The 16650-nt window shown below is 43.9% G+C and overlaps 3 protein-coding genes across 4 annotated transcripts; all 3 read left to right on the top strand.

Annotated features, from left to right (window-relative positions):
* Positions 1-3949: 3949 nt before the first annotated feature.
* On the top strand, positions 3950-8022 carry LOC140223393 (protein NUCLEAR FUSION DEFECTIVE 4-like). The gene is given in 4 exon segments (XM_072295204.1): positions 3950-4422; positions 6329-7194; positions 7273-7735; positions 7737-8022. Coding segments are annotated over 4 exon segments (1773 nt in total). The 5' UTR covers positions 3950-4029; the 3' UTR covers positions 7788-8022.
* A 2375-nt stretch (positions 8023-10397) lies between these two features.
* On the top strand, positions 10398-13953 carry LOC117864958 (protein DETOXIFICATION 44, chloroplastic). The gene is made up of 12 exons (XM_034749018.2): positions 10398-10838; positions 10971-11120; positions 11206-11348; positions 11589-11724; positions 11904-12000; positions 12128-12228; positions 12429-12592; positions 12674-12745; positions 12836-12952; positions 13047-13142; positions 13267-13388; positions 13537-13953. Exons 1-12 carry the CDS (start codon positions 10466-10468, stop codon positions 13586-13588), a joined length of 1623 nt encoding a protein of 540 aa, XP_034604909.2. The 5' UTR covers positions 10398-10465; the 3' UTR covers positions 13589-13953.
* A 265-nt stretch (positions 13954-14218) lies between these two features.
* LOC117863628 (uncharacterized) lies at positions 14219-16166 on the top strand. 2 transcript variants are annotated; one of them, XM_072295205.1, is made up of 3 exons: positions 14219-14477; positions 15432-15632; positions 15725-15859. In XM_072295205.1, exons 1-3 carry the CDS (start codon positions 14367-14369, stop codon positions 15776-15778), a joined length of 366 nt encoding a protein of 121 aa, XP_072151306.1. In that variant the 5' UTR covers positions 14219-14366; the 3' UTR covers positions 15779-15859. The 2 variants fall into 2 exon arrangements, with proteins under 2 accessions (XP_072151306.1, XP_034603317.1); XM_034747426.2 differs by lacking the exon at positions 15725-15859 and adding an exon at positions 15929-16166 and having other exon boundaries at positions 14222-14477.
* The last annotated feature ends 484 nt before the right edge of the window (positions 16167-16650 follow it).

Below are 16650 nucleotides of genomic sequence, written 5' to 3'. Positions count from 1 at the left end.
GACGGGTGCCCGATGGCTGGAGGCCGGGAGCCGTTCCGCGCGGAAGATTGGGCGGAGACGGGCCGGACTTCCCCGCCTAGCAGGCTTCCAAAGACGCCGGTGAACTGACCCGTGGGAACTTTCCGCGTGGCCCGCCAGCGCGCGTAAATGGCCGGGAACCCGGCGGGGAATTGGGCTGCCAAAGGGCCCTCAGAGAGAGAGAGAGAGAGGGGCCATGGCCCATGGCAAGAAGGGAGGCAGGCCCCCTGCGGGCCTCGATTCCATTGGGCTGGCCCATGTAGGAATTCTAGCAATCCCCACATTTTTGCTGCGAGCCACACCAATCCAGACATGTCCCTTCGGCCCGTTTCGTTCTCTCTCTCTCGAACACACAATTTCTTTGCAAAAAAATACGAATGCAAGTTCATTTTAGTGCCTGTGCAAGGGCTTTGAACGAATGTCTGTGTATTCAGGTCACTGGTACGCAAGTTAGAAACCATCTTAGAAAGTGAAAAAAAATTTATGGAAAGATTGTGAAGCTGAAAGCTTGAGTGGAGCTAGTTGGGACGAAGAAAGCTGCACCATAACCCTTAAGAGAGAGCATTACATTGGTCATATTCGGGTTAGGTTATTACTGGACTGAAGTTTTTACCATATGTTTACTAAAATTCATGGCATCTATGTATTTTACCTACTAGGACCATCGTGAGGATGCCAACTACTTAAACACTCCAATTGAGCACTACCATGAGATGGCCACTATCTTTAGCAATAGTTTGGCAATTGGTGCATATGCCAAGGGAGAAAATGACTCTCTTGCTAATGAGGTTACTGAAACAGAGAATGCACCGAAAGATACTGAATATGCTTCACCTACAAATGAACAAGTAGTGGCAGGGCCTGATAAGGCGACAAATGTCTGTCAACAATACTGGTGGGGAGTTCTCAAGTACTAAACCACCACCACCAAAGAAGGCCAAGGTCATTGTGGAAGATCCTAACATTGCCATGGTGACTATGATTAGCCAGAGCCTTGGAAACTTAGCAGCAGCCCTAACAAATGTCACCAAGGCCATTACTTCAGATGGTGACATTTCTGTGGGACTTTATGATGCCATGATGAGTATCTCTGGATTTGATGTAGCCCATCTTGATCACTACTATGTTTATTTGGGTGACCATCTACCACAAGCAAGGGCCTTTTACAAGCTGCCCCTGTCGAGCAAAATGATATGGGTTGCAAGGTACATCAAGGAGCACCTTTCCAACAACTGTAATCTATGGTGGTTTATGATTCGTGATTGTGTGTTGTACCTAGTCCTGAACTGAAGTTTGGTGTTGTGGTATTTGTTAGCGTGTTGGTGTTGGTCCTAATATTTTGCTAACCATATGCACTGAAACTATGGTGGTTGATGACTCCGACAACCGAATTGCACAGAGTGTGAAAACCCGACTCACTTCAAACACCTGATCACGGCAAATTGGATAATAAAAATAGTCAAGAGGACTGTCAACTTAAATGATTTTGAACCCCTCTCGGTCGATCTTGCTTAAATCTGGATGCGTTCTTTTATGTCAATTTATTTATTTAATGAATTTTATTTGCTTTCTCATTATATTGAGGTAAAGTTACCACCTATAGTAGGGAGGTTATCATACCCTGATTCATTCAGGTAACCAAACATAATCTTATACCATCCTGTATCATCCTATTCCAGCAACCAAACAAAACCATGTACCATCCCATTTAGACAACTAAACATCCAACTATTATTATATCATTCAGGATCATCCTATCCAGGTGAATCATCCCATACATGTTCCACTTCATTTAAGCAACCAAACACTACCTATAGTCTCATAGATGATGCAAGTGTTTGTATATTCATCTTGTGCAACTAGCAAATGATGTTGATGTATGTAAGACGTCGAATAACCCAGACTTGTGTTTGTCGACCCGCCGCTTGAAAACATGCAGCAGCAGCTGTTTAATTTGAGGATTCACTTGGATCATCCTACTAAGCAAGGCAAATTTGGTTTGGACATCAGCTTAATTTGTATTTTCATTACATACACTCCGCGCAACTGATGCATGTTTTTGTTCAAAGGAAAAAAAAAGAAATAAGCCAGCACTCTGCAGTCTGCGCTAGTATGTCGATACACATACGTCTTCTTCCTATTACAAGGCCAGATGTATAAAAACCACTGATCGTGGAGTTGGATGACCGACCATGTTGACGTCCAAATTACTGACTCGCGGGAGACGGGATGGTCAGGGATCAACCCATTCTATTCTATGAATAAAAAAAAGACAGGAGCAGGAAATTATAGTATATAATTGTATCATAGGCTGTAACCTGGGGGTGTGGTTTAATTTGTGTGACTAAAATTTCACGATGACACGGTTACCACATGAAGCTGACGTGTAAAAATAAACTGGAACGGTAACGCTAAGTTGCGTGGCGTGACTGACAAAACAGTCACGCCAGCAAGTATGGCGTGACAAGCTCCATGCTAGCCTTCTTCTAAGTGCACAAAAATTCAATCTACTTAGCCTTATTTCCTTCTACATTTTAATTAGCTAATGAGATCATAAATTCTTCAAACTTTTCAGGTATAATATGTGTTGGTACTCTAAAATATGGTTTATAAAATGAAGTATCCAATTTATAAATAGGTTAAGTGATCTCGAGTTTAGCTTCAGAGTTTATAAGTTCAAACTTTACGCTCCAAAATAAATAATCAAGTCTCCATTTTGGTCCTCCTTAACTTTCCAAATCCATTTACCCGATATTCCTACTTAATTTCTAGGTGAACATTTCCGAAGTTGATACATGAAATCTTTTTAAAACGTAATCCAAAGATGCATAGTTATCACTGTTTTCAGGACTTGGTGAGATTTCCAGTATAGGCTGAAAACGGGAAAATTTGCCAACTTGGACTTATTCTTTGAACTCTCATTGCTCTAAATCATTGAACCATGATCCTTCCATGACAATGTGTATAATTTCTACTCCAACTTTCATGTTGTCCAAATTTTGAGTGTTTAGCTAAAATCCAAAAATCCACACACCTCAACATGGCTATTTTGGTAACATATCCAACACTTAAGACATTTCAGCCACTTGGGAAACAATAACACTTATAATATTGAGGTAATTACCATACCTGATTCATTTAGATAACCAAACATGATCGTGTATCATCATGTATCGTCCTATTCAAACAACCAAATAAAACCATGTAACGTCCCATTCATACAACGAAGCATCCATTTGTATTGTATCGTTCAGAACCATCCTATCTGGAATCCAGGTGAACCATCCCATACATGTTTCACTTCATTCAAGCAACCAAACAGTACCATAGTCTCATAGATGATGCAAGTGTTTATATATTCGTCTTGTGCTTATTTGTGAACGTGGCTGATTGTATTGGCACATTTTTATAAAGGGGTCGGTGAAAGTAGCAGCCTCTTGTTTTTCCGAAAGCAGCAGCCTCCAGCCTCCCGTTGTTTATATTTAGATACCTGCTGGAATGTTTTTTCTGTGGTTTCCAGTCATTGGTTGGAGGAGGATCTGTGCGCGGATTTGTTTTTTCTTCTTTTGTTTGAATTTGAGTTCATTCTGCTAGTCAAATAACAGGAGCAAGTAGATCGATGTTGACTTGTTTGTTGGCATGCATACATGTATTAGGTCGTGAGTTTGACCAGGCCGTAAAAAAACCAGTATTTTGTTATTAAGCTCAGAGGTTCACAAAATTAAAGTGGTAGTTCTATGTCAAAACTAGGACATTAATTTGCAAGTTTTGTAAAATTTACTCTACTGGGGAGACTATCAATAATGTCAAAAAAAAGATATACTTTACAATTTTTATCAATAAATGAATTGTAATAACAAATAATTGGGTAAATGAGCTGGGCATGTGTATGTATATATAGGCAGGGGAAGCAGCAGGTTGCCATGCCAAGGATGGATGGGTGGTAGCAGGTAATACTGGTGGTTGCATGCCCCCCTTGCTACCACAATCACAAGGAGGCAGCTGGCTGGCATGCCGTTGCCAAGAGGAGGGGAGGTGGAGGGTGGTGGTCGTCGGAGGATCGGCGGCGGCGATGGGGACGACGATGAGGCGTGGCGTCGGTGGGCGGTGCTGGTGGCGACGGTGTGGATCCAGGCGCTGACGGGGACCAACTTCGACTTCTCGGCCTACTCGTCGGCGCTCAAGTCGTCCCTGGGCATCTCGCAGGAGGCGCTCAACTACCTGGCGACGGCGTCGGACCTCGGCAAGGCCCTGGGGTGGTCGTCGGGCCTTGCGCTGCTCCACATGCCGCTGCACGGCGTGCTGCTCGTCTCCGCCGCGCTGGGGCTCGCCGCCTACGCCGCGCAGTACTGCTGCCTCGTCTTCCTCAACCCGTCGTCGTCCCTCGCCATCCCCTACCCTCTGGTATGCCAAATTATATTATTAAACAACCTTAACTGAGGGATGATGCGTGGGCCGTGGTAGCAAGTGCATCCCCAATCCTCATCAATCGATCGTACTCAGGAGAACGAAATTACACACACATAATAGAAAGGGAAAAAAAAAAGATGGATATCAGGATGATGAAGATGCTCGATCAACGGATGGGATAGAGCTGGTTGCATTGGATGGATGGAGGAAGCTCAACTCCATTGTTTCCATGGCGGAGCTGAAAGCGAGGGAGAGGAGATACTTCTTGAGTTGCTTGGTCCCTAGATTACACAGACTAGACTCCTCCTTTGATCCTTTATTTTAGGTAAGCTACGACTGGCGGTCAATTTATCATTTTTTTTTAAAAAAAACCCTCTCTATATGTCAGCCTGTGAGTTCATCGACCATCGACTAGTATAGTACTCATATCCAGCAACACTTCAAGTTTACATCATCATTAATCCTCCAAAACATCATCAACCAACCAACCACTGCATTTCAGTGTCAGTCCCTCAGGCAGGGGCAGCCACGTGTCAATTACTTGCTTTCCTCCTAACAAACAGCCATGCTTTGACTAGTAGATCGATGAACCACCTACACACCTGCTTCATAACTAACTAACTAACTAACTAACTAACTAACTAACTAACCTCAAGACTCAAATCATCTTGCTGACTATCTTTATTGAAGCAAAAACATCAGGTCTGTATCACCCTTGAACAGGTTAGTTCTGATGCACAAAACATCGCAACCGCGCATCACCTAGATACCCGCAGCACATCACTCACGCATGCGGCATGCCATTTTTTTTAATATAGAACTCATCCTGCTTTTACAGAAAGGTTTGTTACAGAGCGTTTTGCTGGATACCAGCTTACAAGAGAGAACTTCAGAAAAGCCTAGCAACATACTAAGCTCAATAACCACAGATATATGCTAAGAGATTACACCATCAGAGTCTATCATAGAAGGTAAAAGCAGCTCAAATGAAGTCCTCCATCAGGTCTTGATTGCGTTCCTCTGCTAGGAATCCTTTCACCCAGGTCGCCACTTGGTTGTTTAGCCGTTCCAAGCAGTCCCTGTCAGACTCCTGCAGCAATATTTTCCACCTCTGCAAGTAAGATGAGATAGCAAAGATGACATCACAGGGTGAATTTGGGAACTTGCGTTCAATTCTCAGCTTGTTTCGTCGATTCCATAACGCCCACAAGATTATTGCAAAGGAAAAAAGAATCATATCATAATTAGCTCCCCAAAAACTAGCCACCCCCTTAGAAACTCCTGCAGGCTGCATGGAGTGTTCTCCCAGCTGAGGGCTTCCTTGAAACACACCCAAACAAATTTAGCTAAGATGCATTGAAAGAAAATATGATCAGAAGTTTCTAGCACCCCGCATAGTGGGGCATCTGGCATCTCCTTTCCATCCTTTGATGTATTATATTCACGAGCACCACAAAAAATGGCATGCCATGCACACAAATGGAACCACAAACTTCCACAGTCCCAAGCCGCTGATGCACAATCAAACAAAGTTGGTGCTCATTTCCCTGCTCACCATATTTCTGGCTACTGTGATATAACATGTCCCTTTCCAAACACATTCCTAAAGCATTCATCACTAAATCTACAAGAGCAAAAAAAAAACATCATTTTGTAGTAGTGCAATGCCTTCCATATAACATACGGCTCCCAGTATACAAATCACTCCTGCACTCTTCAGTAGATAACCTATGTTAGCCCGCAAATTGTCTTAAGAGGAACTGTGATTGCAAACACTTTCCTCAAATTATGAAGCCAAGATGTAGACACAACACAGGCTAAATTGTCAAGATGCCCCAACATGCGATTTATAGCGAATTTAATTAATCTACCAAATTCTGATTCATATGTTGCACTGCAGGTGTTCTTGGTCTGCTTGATAGCAGGGTGCAGCATCTGCTGGTTCAACACAGTCTGCTTTGTTCTCTGCATACGCAGCTTCTCCGCAAGCAACCGCCCCCTGGCCCTCTCCCTCTCAATAAGCTTCAATGGGCTCAGTGCCGCCTTCTACACCCTCTTTGCAAATGCCTTCTCCCCCACCTCCCCATCTGTCTACCTCCTCCTCAATGCCATCCTCCCCCTTGCTGCCTCTATTCTTGCGCTCCCGGCGATACTCCTCTGCCACACACATGACAGCCACCTCCAAAGCGTGCCCAGGTATGACAGGCGCGTCTTCCTCGGCCTCTACATCCTTGCATTCATCACCGGCATATATCTCGTGGTCTTTGGATCTTTAAACACAACCAGAGCTGCTGCGTGGGTCATCCTCACAGGCGCCATGGTCCTCCTCGCCCTTCCTCTCATCATCCCTGCCTGCTCCAGTTGCTCATATGTGGATACACACAGCATCGACTCTGCATCCCATGATGACCCACATAAGCCACTCCTAGTCAGTAACCATCTTCAGAATGAATCCAATGCCGTCATGGAAAAATCAATGGAGCAGCAGTTGCAGGGCAGTAATTGCGGAACAATACTGGATAAGGGCCGCCTGGTGGTACTCGGTGAAGAACATAGTGCAAAGAGGCTCATTGGGTGTGTGGACTTCTGGCTCTACTACACAGCCTACTTCTGTGGAGCCACTGTTGGCCTGGTTTACAGCAACAACTTGGGCCAGATTGCACAGTCATTGCACCAGCAATCACAGCTCACCATGCTACTTGCTGTCTACTCATCCTTCTCCTTCTTTGGTCGTCTTCTCTCTGCACTCCCCGACTTCCTTCACAGGTATCTGTCTTGCTCTAGTATATCAATTATCATCACACGGCTTCCTAATAACTAAATATATATACAATCTGTATACAGGAAGGTGACACTTGCTCGGACAGGGTGGCTTGCTGCCGCGTTGGTGCCCATGCCAATGGCCCTTTTCCTTATGCAGAAGCAACAGGATGGAAGCACTCTGGCAGTAGGAACAGCACTAATTGGCCTAAGCTCAGGGTTCATCTTCGCTGCAGCAGTGTCAGTGACCTCCGAGCTCTTTGGACCAAACAGCATTGGTGTGAATCACAACATCCTAATCACCAATATCCCGCTGGGCTCACTCCTCTATGGCCAGATTGCTGCCCTGGTATACGACGCAAATGGCCAAAGGATGAGAGTAACGGATAACCACACTGGCATGATTGATACCATGATTGTTTGCATGGGGGTGAAGTGCTACTCAACCACCTTCTTCGTGTGGGGTTGCATCACATTGCTGGGGTTAGCATCGAGCATAGTTCTATTCATAAGAACAAAACCAGCTTATGCCAGCACTGCTAGTCGATCAACTTGTAAGCACCTTCACCAACTTTCCAGTTAACAGAGAAACTCCTTGATCAGTCCCTTGCTTCTTTGAAATCACTGTTAGCTTGTACAAAATTTTGGTTTAGTTTAGCTGAAATGGGTTAGATATAGATACATCAAATGAATACCATCAGGGGATAGGAAATTATCAGCTTAGCAGCTGGCATGTAAAGTACAGAACTGGTATTCCATTTACTGGGCATTAATACTAACAAGTCAGCCAAAAGGCTGCATGAAACCAGTTTGGAATGTTTGTTGCTGGTTGAATTGAGATATGTGCAAAATCATCCATATCTAGCGTTGTTATGCATTCCCTTCGATGCAAAACACATGCCGTTTAGGACATCTACATGATCTACAAGGTGAAACTTTGGCCAATGAAAATATGACATTTCAAAGGAAGGTACTTGAATATTTTGAAAAGTAATTCTAATGGTGAATCTATTAACATTTATCTTACATTGTCAATACATATAATCTATTTAACGACTCATCACAAACTAGAGTTTAGAGCAAACAACTTATCTTTCAATCTTTGTCAGGGTGAAACTGTTTACGTTAAATAAGGAGGACAATGAATTCTCTAAATAGCAGAAAGTGACACGAAGTTATTAAATTTTGGAAGGATGGCCTAGATGGATCACTCCAGTGAGCTGTAATCTTAAAAGAACTAACTTCAGTAAGCAACCCATGGAGCATTCAATTATCGTGCAAAGAAATGGACCTCTGTTGCCTTTCTGAACCTATATTTAGCTACTCTTTGCCCATAAACCTTTAAACATCCCTAGAAGCTACCATCCAACAATTTCAGAGAAGTAGGCGAGATTATTCACCAATGCTAAAAATCACCTTAATATTATTTCATTCGAGGGGTTGCAACTGGAGGATGTGAATGCAAACACTTGACAGAACAAATACTTGAAAGAGACCAATATGGTCGGAAATTAACAGCTTAACATATGATTTGTAAAGTACAGAACCAGCATTCCATTTACAGGCATTCATATTAGAAAGTAGGCCCAAGATAACATGAAATCAGGTCTGGGCAGTCAAATGGAGCTGTGTGCAAATCCTACATATTTACTGTTCTCATGTTTTTACATAATGACTTAAATGTATGCAGGACTCTGAAGATTGAATCTGACTAGCATGCTAGCTTTCTGCAAAAAATGATAACCAAATAACTTATCTTTCAATCTTTGTCAAGGTGCTACTTGTACAGCAAACAAGGGGTCCAATGAGTTCTTCAAATACACAAAATCACATGCAAAGTCTTTAAATTTTGCAAGAATGGTCTAGATGGATTATTCCAGTGACAGTAACTAAAAGGAAATATACTTCAGTGAGCAATTCACAGAGCATTCAATCATCATACAAAGAAACAGACAAACTTTCACCCTTCTCTAAACCTATAACTTCACTGATACACTGTTAAAACAAAATACAACCAGTGAAATCCAGTCTGAACGTGTACAGTTTAGGCAGTTGTTCCCTCAAAAGATTTTTGCTGCCTTGGAAAAAGTTTATCGCAGCTGGCTACAGCCCTTTAAACTTTGCTGGAAGGTACCATATCCAGGCATTCAGAAATTTCAGAGATCTAGGACAAATTATTCACCAAATGCAAACAATTTACACGCATTTTACCTTATTCAAGGGGTCTACAAATGGAGGATGCAAACACTTGACAGGACACATAACTCATGACTATTTCTTCTGTTGTTCATCATGCTTGCGCCACGGATTCAGGGCTTCTCTCATAGCTTGGGCCTCTGGACTGCTTTCCCAAGCTCTTTTTTCCGACTCCAAGACAGTTACCTTCTCATCTGTAGCATATAACCATGCAGAAAAAAAAGAGGAATATAAGAGGCAAGCAGTGAACAATAGAGAAACGAAATGAACTTGACAGAATGAATGGTGCTAGGTTCTGAATCAGTTATGTTGCCACCAAAATATCCAAAGTTTAGTTTGTTGTTGGTAGGAGGATGCACTGAACCGTCCAGTTTAAATAGCTACTTTTTTTTGGTCATTTTGGGAACTTTGGCAACTTCCCAGTGATTTAAACAAGCCGGTTTCGTGGTAAACCATCTGCTAATCTGGATTTGAATGAAAGCAAAATTCAAATGCCGGTAGGATCTAGGAGAGTAGCAAAGCTGCACTTGGAAGTCTTTCAATCTGCCGAAAAGCTACCAACAGCCCAAACTGGGGCTGGACTGTAGATAATTCATTCATGAAAGTCTGATAATGAATTAAAAACTTCAAAGAAATTACAAAAGGGAAGGGTTGGATGCTGGGCAGAGGGGGAGTGAGGGGAGCGAGAAGCGTACAGAAGCCTGTGTGGATCATGAAGAGCTCCATGGCGGCGCCTATGGAGGCCCCGACCGCCGCGATCTTCAGGTACCATCCCGCGAACCTCATGATATGATCCACCCCCAGTGAATCCTCGAGGGAAGGGGTGGCCGGAGCGAGCTGAGGTGACGGCAAGGCGAGGCGGCGGCGGCGGCGAGCAGACAGGCGGGTCGACGCAAGGAAGAGGAGGCGGCTGTCGAATCGTGTGGTTTTCCCCCATTCCAACAAAAATGGGGGCCCGGCCCGGCCCGGCCCACCCAGCTTAAAAAGTAGGCCCGCTTCGCATTCAATCCAATCACCACTGCCCGAGGCGTCGTCTGGCGTCTCCGCTGCCACACCACTGTGACCACACGCTCGCGCGCCCATGGCGGCGACCTCGCCGACGGCCACGAGGCCGGCAGCCGCCGCACTTATACGAGTCCCGCGTTCTGGGATCAATCGCGTCTCCTTGCCCTGTTGCCACCGTCGCGCAACTCCTTGGCGGAGACCCCCGCGATGCAGCCGTAAAGGGAAGCCGGTCGTCACGGACGTCGTCGAGGAGGAGGCACCAAGGGGCCCGGAGACTAAGAGGGAGGATGACGAAGAGGCGGAGGCCGGCTCGCTGAGTGGGGCGCTGGGGTGGCTCAGGCTTGACGGGGTTGCGGCGGACATCATCAGCATCGCCGTGCCCGCCGTGCTCGCGCTCGCTGCCGACCCAATCACGGCGCTCGTCGACACCGCCTTCGTGGGCCATATTGGTAAGTCGTAACGTTCCTAGGATGAACCATGTCATCCAGTGCGCTCCTTCATTTGACAACTAGAATCATGCCATTCAAATTTACATCTGCTTTGAGAGGGGATCAATCACTTGATGTGCATGTATTTGTCAGGCTCGGCTGAACTTGCGGCTGTTGGTGCATCTGCTTCCGTATTCAATTTGGTATCCAAGCTGTTCAATGTGCCATTGCTTAATGTCACCACATCTTTTGTTGCTGAGCAGCAGGCTGTCGATGCCAATAGTTCTAGTACCACAGGACAAAGTAAGCAAAACAAGAGTTCTTTTTGCTGTCTAAAAACCATCTCTGTCGTTCGCATTATGCTGATTAGTTTTTAGTTCTCGCCTAGGAGATGAATTTTTGACGCCACAAAAGAAGGTTCTTCCGGCGGTTTCAACATCCTTGGCTCTAGCTGCTGGCATTGGATTGTTGGAGATGGTGGCACTGATTGTTGGATCTGGGACACTAATGAACATCATTGGTATACCCGTCGTACGTAAGACTAATTTATTCGCACACTCACATTTCTAGGACCTATTTCTTCTCTGTAACTTGATGTCAACACTGGGTGTTCTTTAGGGCGTTTCATGTGTCTGGTCTGAACCATCTAATGTCTATGCAACTCCAGAACTTAATTAAGCTTGATGGTAGCTGCTTTGACTGATTCCCAATGCAGTTTGCTGTTAAAACACTGTTGATGAAATTAAGTTCTTTTGTTTACTGTCTACACAGGATTCACCAATGCGAGCACCAGCAGAACAATTTCTTACGTTGAGGGCATATGGTGCTCCACCAATTATAGTGGCACTTGCAGCTCAGGGTGCATTTCGTGGATTCCTGGATACAAAGACACCATTGTATGCTGTGGGTACGTGTATGCCAGCTCACTTTGACAAATTATGTAACACGTAATTTTTGTCCATATGGAATTTCTAGGACCTTGGCATTTAAATGCGTGATTTTTGTTGTGACAGCTTTTTTTTTCTTAATTAAGATGCTCTATGTTTAAAATGCTTAAGCAAGGAACTAATGTCATGATGCATACAGGTGCTGGCAACCTATTAAATGCAATACTGGATGCTGTACTTATTTTCCCACTTGGTCTAGGAGTAAGCGGCGCTGCCTTGGCCACAGTGTCCTCTGAGTATGTTGGTGCCATCATGATACTTTTAGCAATAAAGTTTTGCTTATTATTATTATCATCTATACTAATATAATTATAAGCCCGTAAACTATTTGGACCAATTGTCTACAACTCTTCATGTATTCAGGTACTTGACTGCGTTCATCCTCCTTTGGAAGCTGAATAACGAAGTAGACTTGTTTTCATGGAATATCGTTGGAGATGGAGTAATTCGTTACCTGAAATCTGGTTGGTCAATATCCCTCATGCTCATATCCAAGGATGTTACATGTCATGATTTTGCTTTATTGTAAGCAAACACTAGTTCAAACAGACATAAAACTATCCATGATTCATTTCTGTTTGATAGTTGTTGCATTTAGCAACCTCTGTTACATCTTAGTGCAAGAGACCTTTATGACAACCACTTGAACTTCAACGTTTTTCAGGTGGACTGCTAATTGGCAGAACAATTGCAGTATTCCTGACACTGACACTATCTACGTCCCTGGCTACAAGGGAAGGGCCTGTTCCAATGGCTGGCTATGAGATATGCTTGCAAGTGTGGTTAACAATTTCTCTGTTGAATGATGCTCTAGCCCTTGCTGGTCAGGTGTGCGAAATTACTGTAGTGGATCTTTCATCAATTCTCTTATCTATGTATTTGCTTGTGAGGTGTCCCTAATTTTTGCAGGCTCTACTTGCTAGCGAATATGCGAAAGGGAACTACAAGCAAGCCCGCATGGTTGTATCCAGAATCCTGCAGGTTAAGAAGTCATTTCTTGTGAAAGTTCAGAAATGACACCAAGTTTCTTCTTTTCCTTAAGGAGCTGATAATGTTCCTTGTTTGGTGTAGGTTGGAGGTGTGACTGGTGTTGTGCTTGCTGCTACCTTATTCATTGGGTTTGGATCTTTGTCCTTGCTGTTTACAGATGATCCAGCAGTTTTGGATGTTGCCCAATCTGGAGTTTGGGTACTGATAATTTTGAGAAATTGATGCTTAGTTTCTCAAGTGGTGTGCACACAGTGATTCTTTTGTTAACGTTGTGAATGTTGGATTGCTGCAGTTTGTCACTATTTCTCAGCCAATAAATGCTATTGCATTTGTGGCCGATGGGCTCTACTATGGTGTTTCTGACTTTGCCTATGCTGCATACTCCACGGTCCTGATTTATACTCCTACTCAATCTCATTATTTTATATCTAATACTACCACATTATCATGTCATTAGTTATCACTTAGCACAGCTTTGTTATGCTAACCATGTAGATTCTTGGTTGTTTCAGTTTTTTGCGGGGGCAGTCTCATCAGTATTCCTACTTATTGCTGCTCCTAAGTTTGGTCTCGGTGGCATCTGGGCTGGTCTTACTCTATTTATGAGTTTGAGAGCAATTGCTGGTTTCTGGAGGTAGTAACGGATGATTCATTTGTAGAAATCTCTCGATTAGGACTTTCTTTTTCAAGGAACCAAGTTTCAAACTTGGGGAAAAGGAAATAGTCTTCTTACTGGAACAGTAGCAGCATGAATGACTTGAGGGTGATTTTCTGATTTTCAGGTTAGGGAGCAAAGGTGGGCCTTGGGAAATAATCTGGTCAGAGAGTGAGTAAAGCACAGATATGACCATGTATATTCAGTTGATCTCATACTGTCAAGTAAAAGGGGGAACTGCAGGCCATATAGCCCCGGACCCTGGGTAATAGAAGACCTTTTGTAACATTTAACAAGGTAGCTGATGTAGCTCTGTGGAAGTATATATGTACACAGTACACATGTATTTTGTGTAGGCTAGCTGGGCTCTCTTTTTACGCCTGGTGAATGTAGGAGGCATTTGCAGCTTTACACAGTGTTTACCATGCACAACAAAACTGTGTTCCAACAGAAGGCCCTTCCTGTAAATTTCGTTTCTGGAAATCCTGCGTGTAAATGATTTGTCTAACATTCTGGGATATGGATCTGCTAAATTTTTTTGGCATACTCGGCGATCCTCTGAAATAGAATAATCTGAGTTGCATGTTCCAAGTACTGTGCTGTGCAAGTGCAGCATCATCGGACATTGCAATTTTGCTAAGATTTGATTGAAGTTGAACCCAGTTCCAGCCAAGGGTTTGAATTTGATGATGGTTGTTCTTAGCTCTTCTTCTTCTTGTTTTTTTTTTTTAGGAGAGGATACTAGAAATCCACTGGGCCAGGCCCATGGTGCAGGAAAGACTTGAGAGCCCAGATTCCCCAATTGTGGCCTAGCCACTTCCGTCAGTCTCATTCCGGGGAGGCGGAGACAGCAGGATAGAAGAGAGGCAGCAGCAGAGGCGGAGAAGGCGGCTGGCCGGAGGAGCAGAGAGCACCCAGCCAGGAGGAGGAAGACGAAGACGAAGCGAGGGTCCGAGGATGCCGTGCCTGAATGTGTCGACGAACGTCAACCTGGAGGGTGTGGACACCTCCGCCATCCTCGCTGAAGCCTCCAAGGCCGTCGCCAACATCATCGGCAAGCCAGAGGCCGTAAGCCTCTCGCGCCTCTCCCTTTCCCTTTGCCCCCTCTTCTCTCTTGCCCTCGCGATTCATTGCCTGTGTAGGACGTCTCTCCTCTTGCATCTATTTGGTTGGTGGAGATTATGCTTCCATTTTGTAATTGGCTCCTGCAACCTGTTAGGGTTTTGAGCAGGATGTGCATCACTGCATGTCACCTTTCTGTAGGCTATCAATCGATTAATCGTGTTTTCCAATGCTAGTTTAAAGAGAATTCGTGTGGATCAGTAAAATCTCGCAACATTCCCCTTTGATAAATACTACAATTGGGGATTTTGACCTCTAGGCTTTTATTCATTTTGGGGGAGTATTCTTTAGGTTTATCATGGACACCCCGATGTTGATTCTCACTGCACTCACTCGAAAATTTTGATGATATTTACATGACACAACCGAAAATCCTAGAACATGACTGCAGTCTCCCAGAATCAAGTTCATATATGAATTGAACCTGTAATTTTGACAGATTCAGCATTGACGAAGGGAACCAGATAACTCAATAGTCTGTCTCTGAGACGGTATCCCCAGTGCCTATCTAGGATTGATATAATAACCATTGTGGTCACTCAGTGAAAGAAATGTCATGTTTGAAAGTTCATGTTTATATAGAAATCCCCAGTATGTTATCCCTAAAATACTGCAGCCAACAGTTGATATAGATGAAGTTTGAAAGTTCATGTTTATCAGTCACTTCATATTAGTGTTAGTCAGGCAGCTGCTTTGCTACATAGTTTGGGCACGTGCTTTTCCTTTATCATTCTCATACTGTCACTCTTTGGATTTCTGGTGGATGACCTGTGGTGATAGACTCAAATTGATGAAATTTAGATTTTTATTGTTTTTCTGTGGTTGATATATTTAACCAAAGCCATTGCGCTTGTGTACTATCATCTTGAGGATTTGACTGGAGTGCTTGTCCTCTCCCAGTACGTGATGGTTGTTCTCAAAGGTTCAGTGCCTATGGCATTTGGAGGCACCCAGGAGCCTGCAGCTTATGGTGAGCTGGTTTCCATTGGAGGGCTGAACCCTGGTGTCAACAAGAAGCTGAGTGCTGGCGTTGCTTCTATTCTGGAATCAAAGCTGTCCATTCCCAAGTCCCGCTTCTACCTCAAGTTCCATGATTCAAAGGCAAGCAGGCACTATTTCTTGTTGACCGACATACGATTCATGTGTCCTTTTAACCATCACCAAGTTCTCATTTCAATTTTATTGTTTGTTAGGCTCATCCTGCACAAGAACATGCTCAATGTTTGCATGCTTTGCATCAAGAATAGATCATGTAAATAACCATCTGTTGTTTCATGCCATCTTCCTAGTTTTGCATATGTTCCCTTTCTGCTTGCTTATGTAGATGGTGTTAGTTTCTTTATTATCCGATGATATCTTAGCACCATGGTGAGTGTGAGTACCATGTGATGATGCAGGGCTCGGACTTTGGTTGGAATGGCTCCACCTTCTAGATTTGAGGTCCATGGGTGTGGCTCCAGTGACGGAAGATTGTGTTCCCTAATGTGTTGTCCATTGCATAATGGCCTAATAAGGACACTGTTGTAAGATATGAGTTAATTTGTGCTGAACTGAAGTGAAAACTGTCATGTGGAACTGGGGCACAGACTTGTTCAATGCAACCTAGCATATTCGTGCTGTGTTGGCTTGCACAAACTTGGTTATCTTTTGGTTGGTCCTTTGGGTTGGGTGTGGTAAGCTTGAAATGATTCTGTCTATCTTGTTCTGTTTGATAGGGGATGATGGCTGGTAAGTGAACTTTGCAAAGGGTACTCTTTGCTGTTGTGATTTGCTTGCTTGGTACAGTATACTGTTGGATTAAAAGAAAGAAAGAAAAGGAAAATCAAGGGATAAAGGAATAATGCAAGGGGAGGGAGGTTTGCACCTCAAGTATGGATGGTGGAAGAACTTTTGCTGCTGTGTTGCCAGTTTCTTCCAGAACCAAGTGCATGGTGCTTGATTGATATGGAAAAAGATGGAAGAAGATGCCGTTGCAGTTCTAGGCAGTGATGCTTGACCTAACTGTGTTCTGCTTGCCTAACCTGAAATAGAGAGCTCCCCTGCTGCCCAACCCTTTTGTTTGTATGAATTTCTTCTAGTACATCACATCACATCACATTGCGTCTCTACCTAACCACTG

The sequence above is a fragment of the Setaria viridis genome, chromosome 7, assembly GCF_005286985.2.
Source record: "Setaria viridis chromosome 7, Setaria_viridis_v4.0, whole genome shotgun sequence".
In the NCBI taxonomy this organism is placed as follows: Eukaryota; Viridiplantae; Streptophyta; class Magnoliopsida; order Poales; family Poaceae; genus Setaria; species Setaria viridis.
Note: the sequence above shows the minus strand (reverse complement) of the source record. Positions and strands in the feature narration are given on the sequence as shown.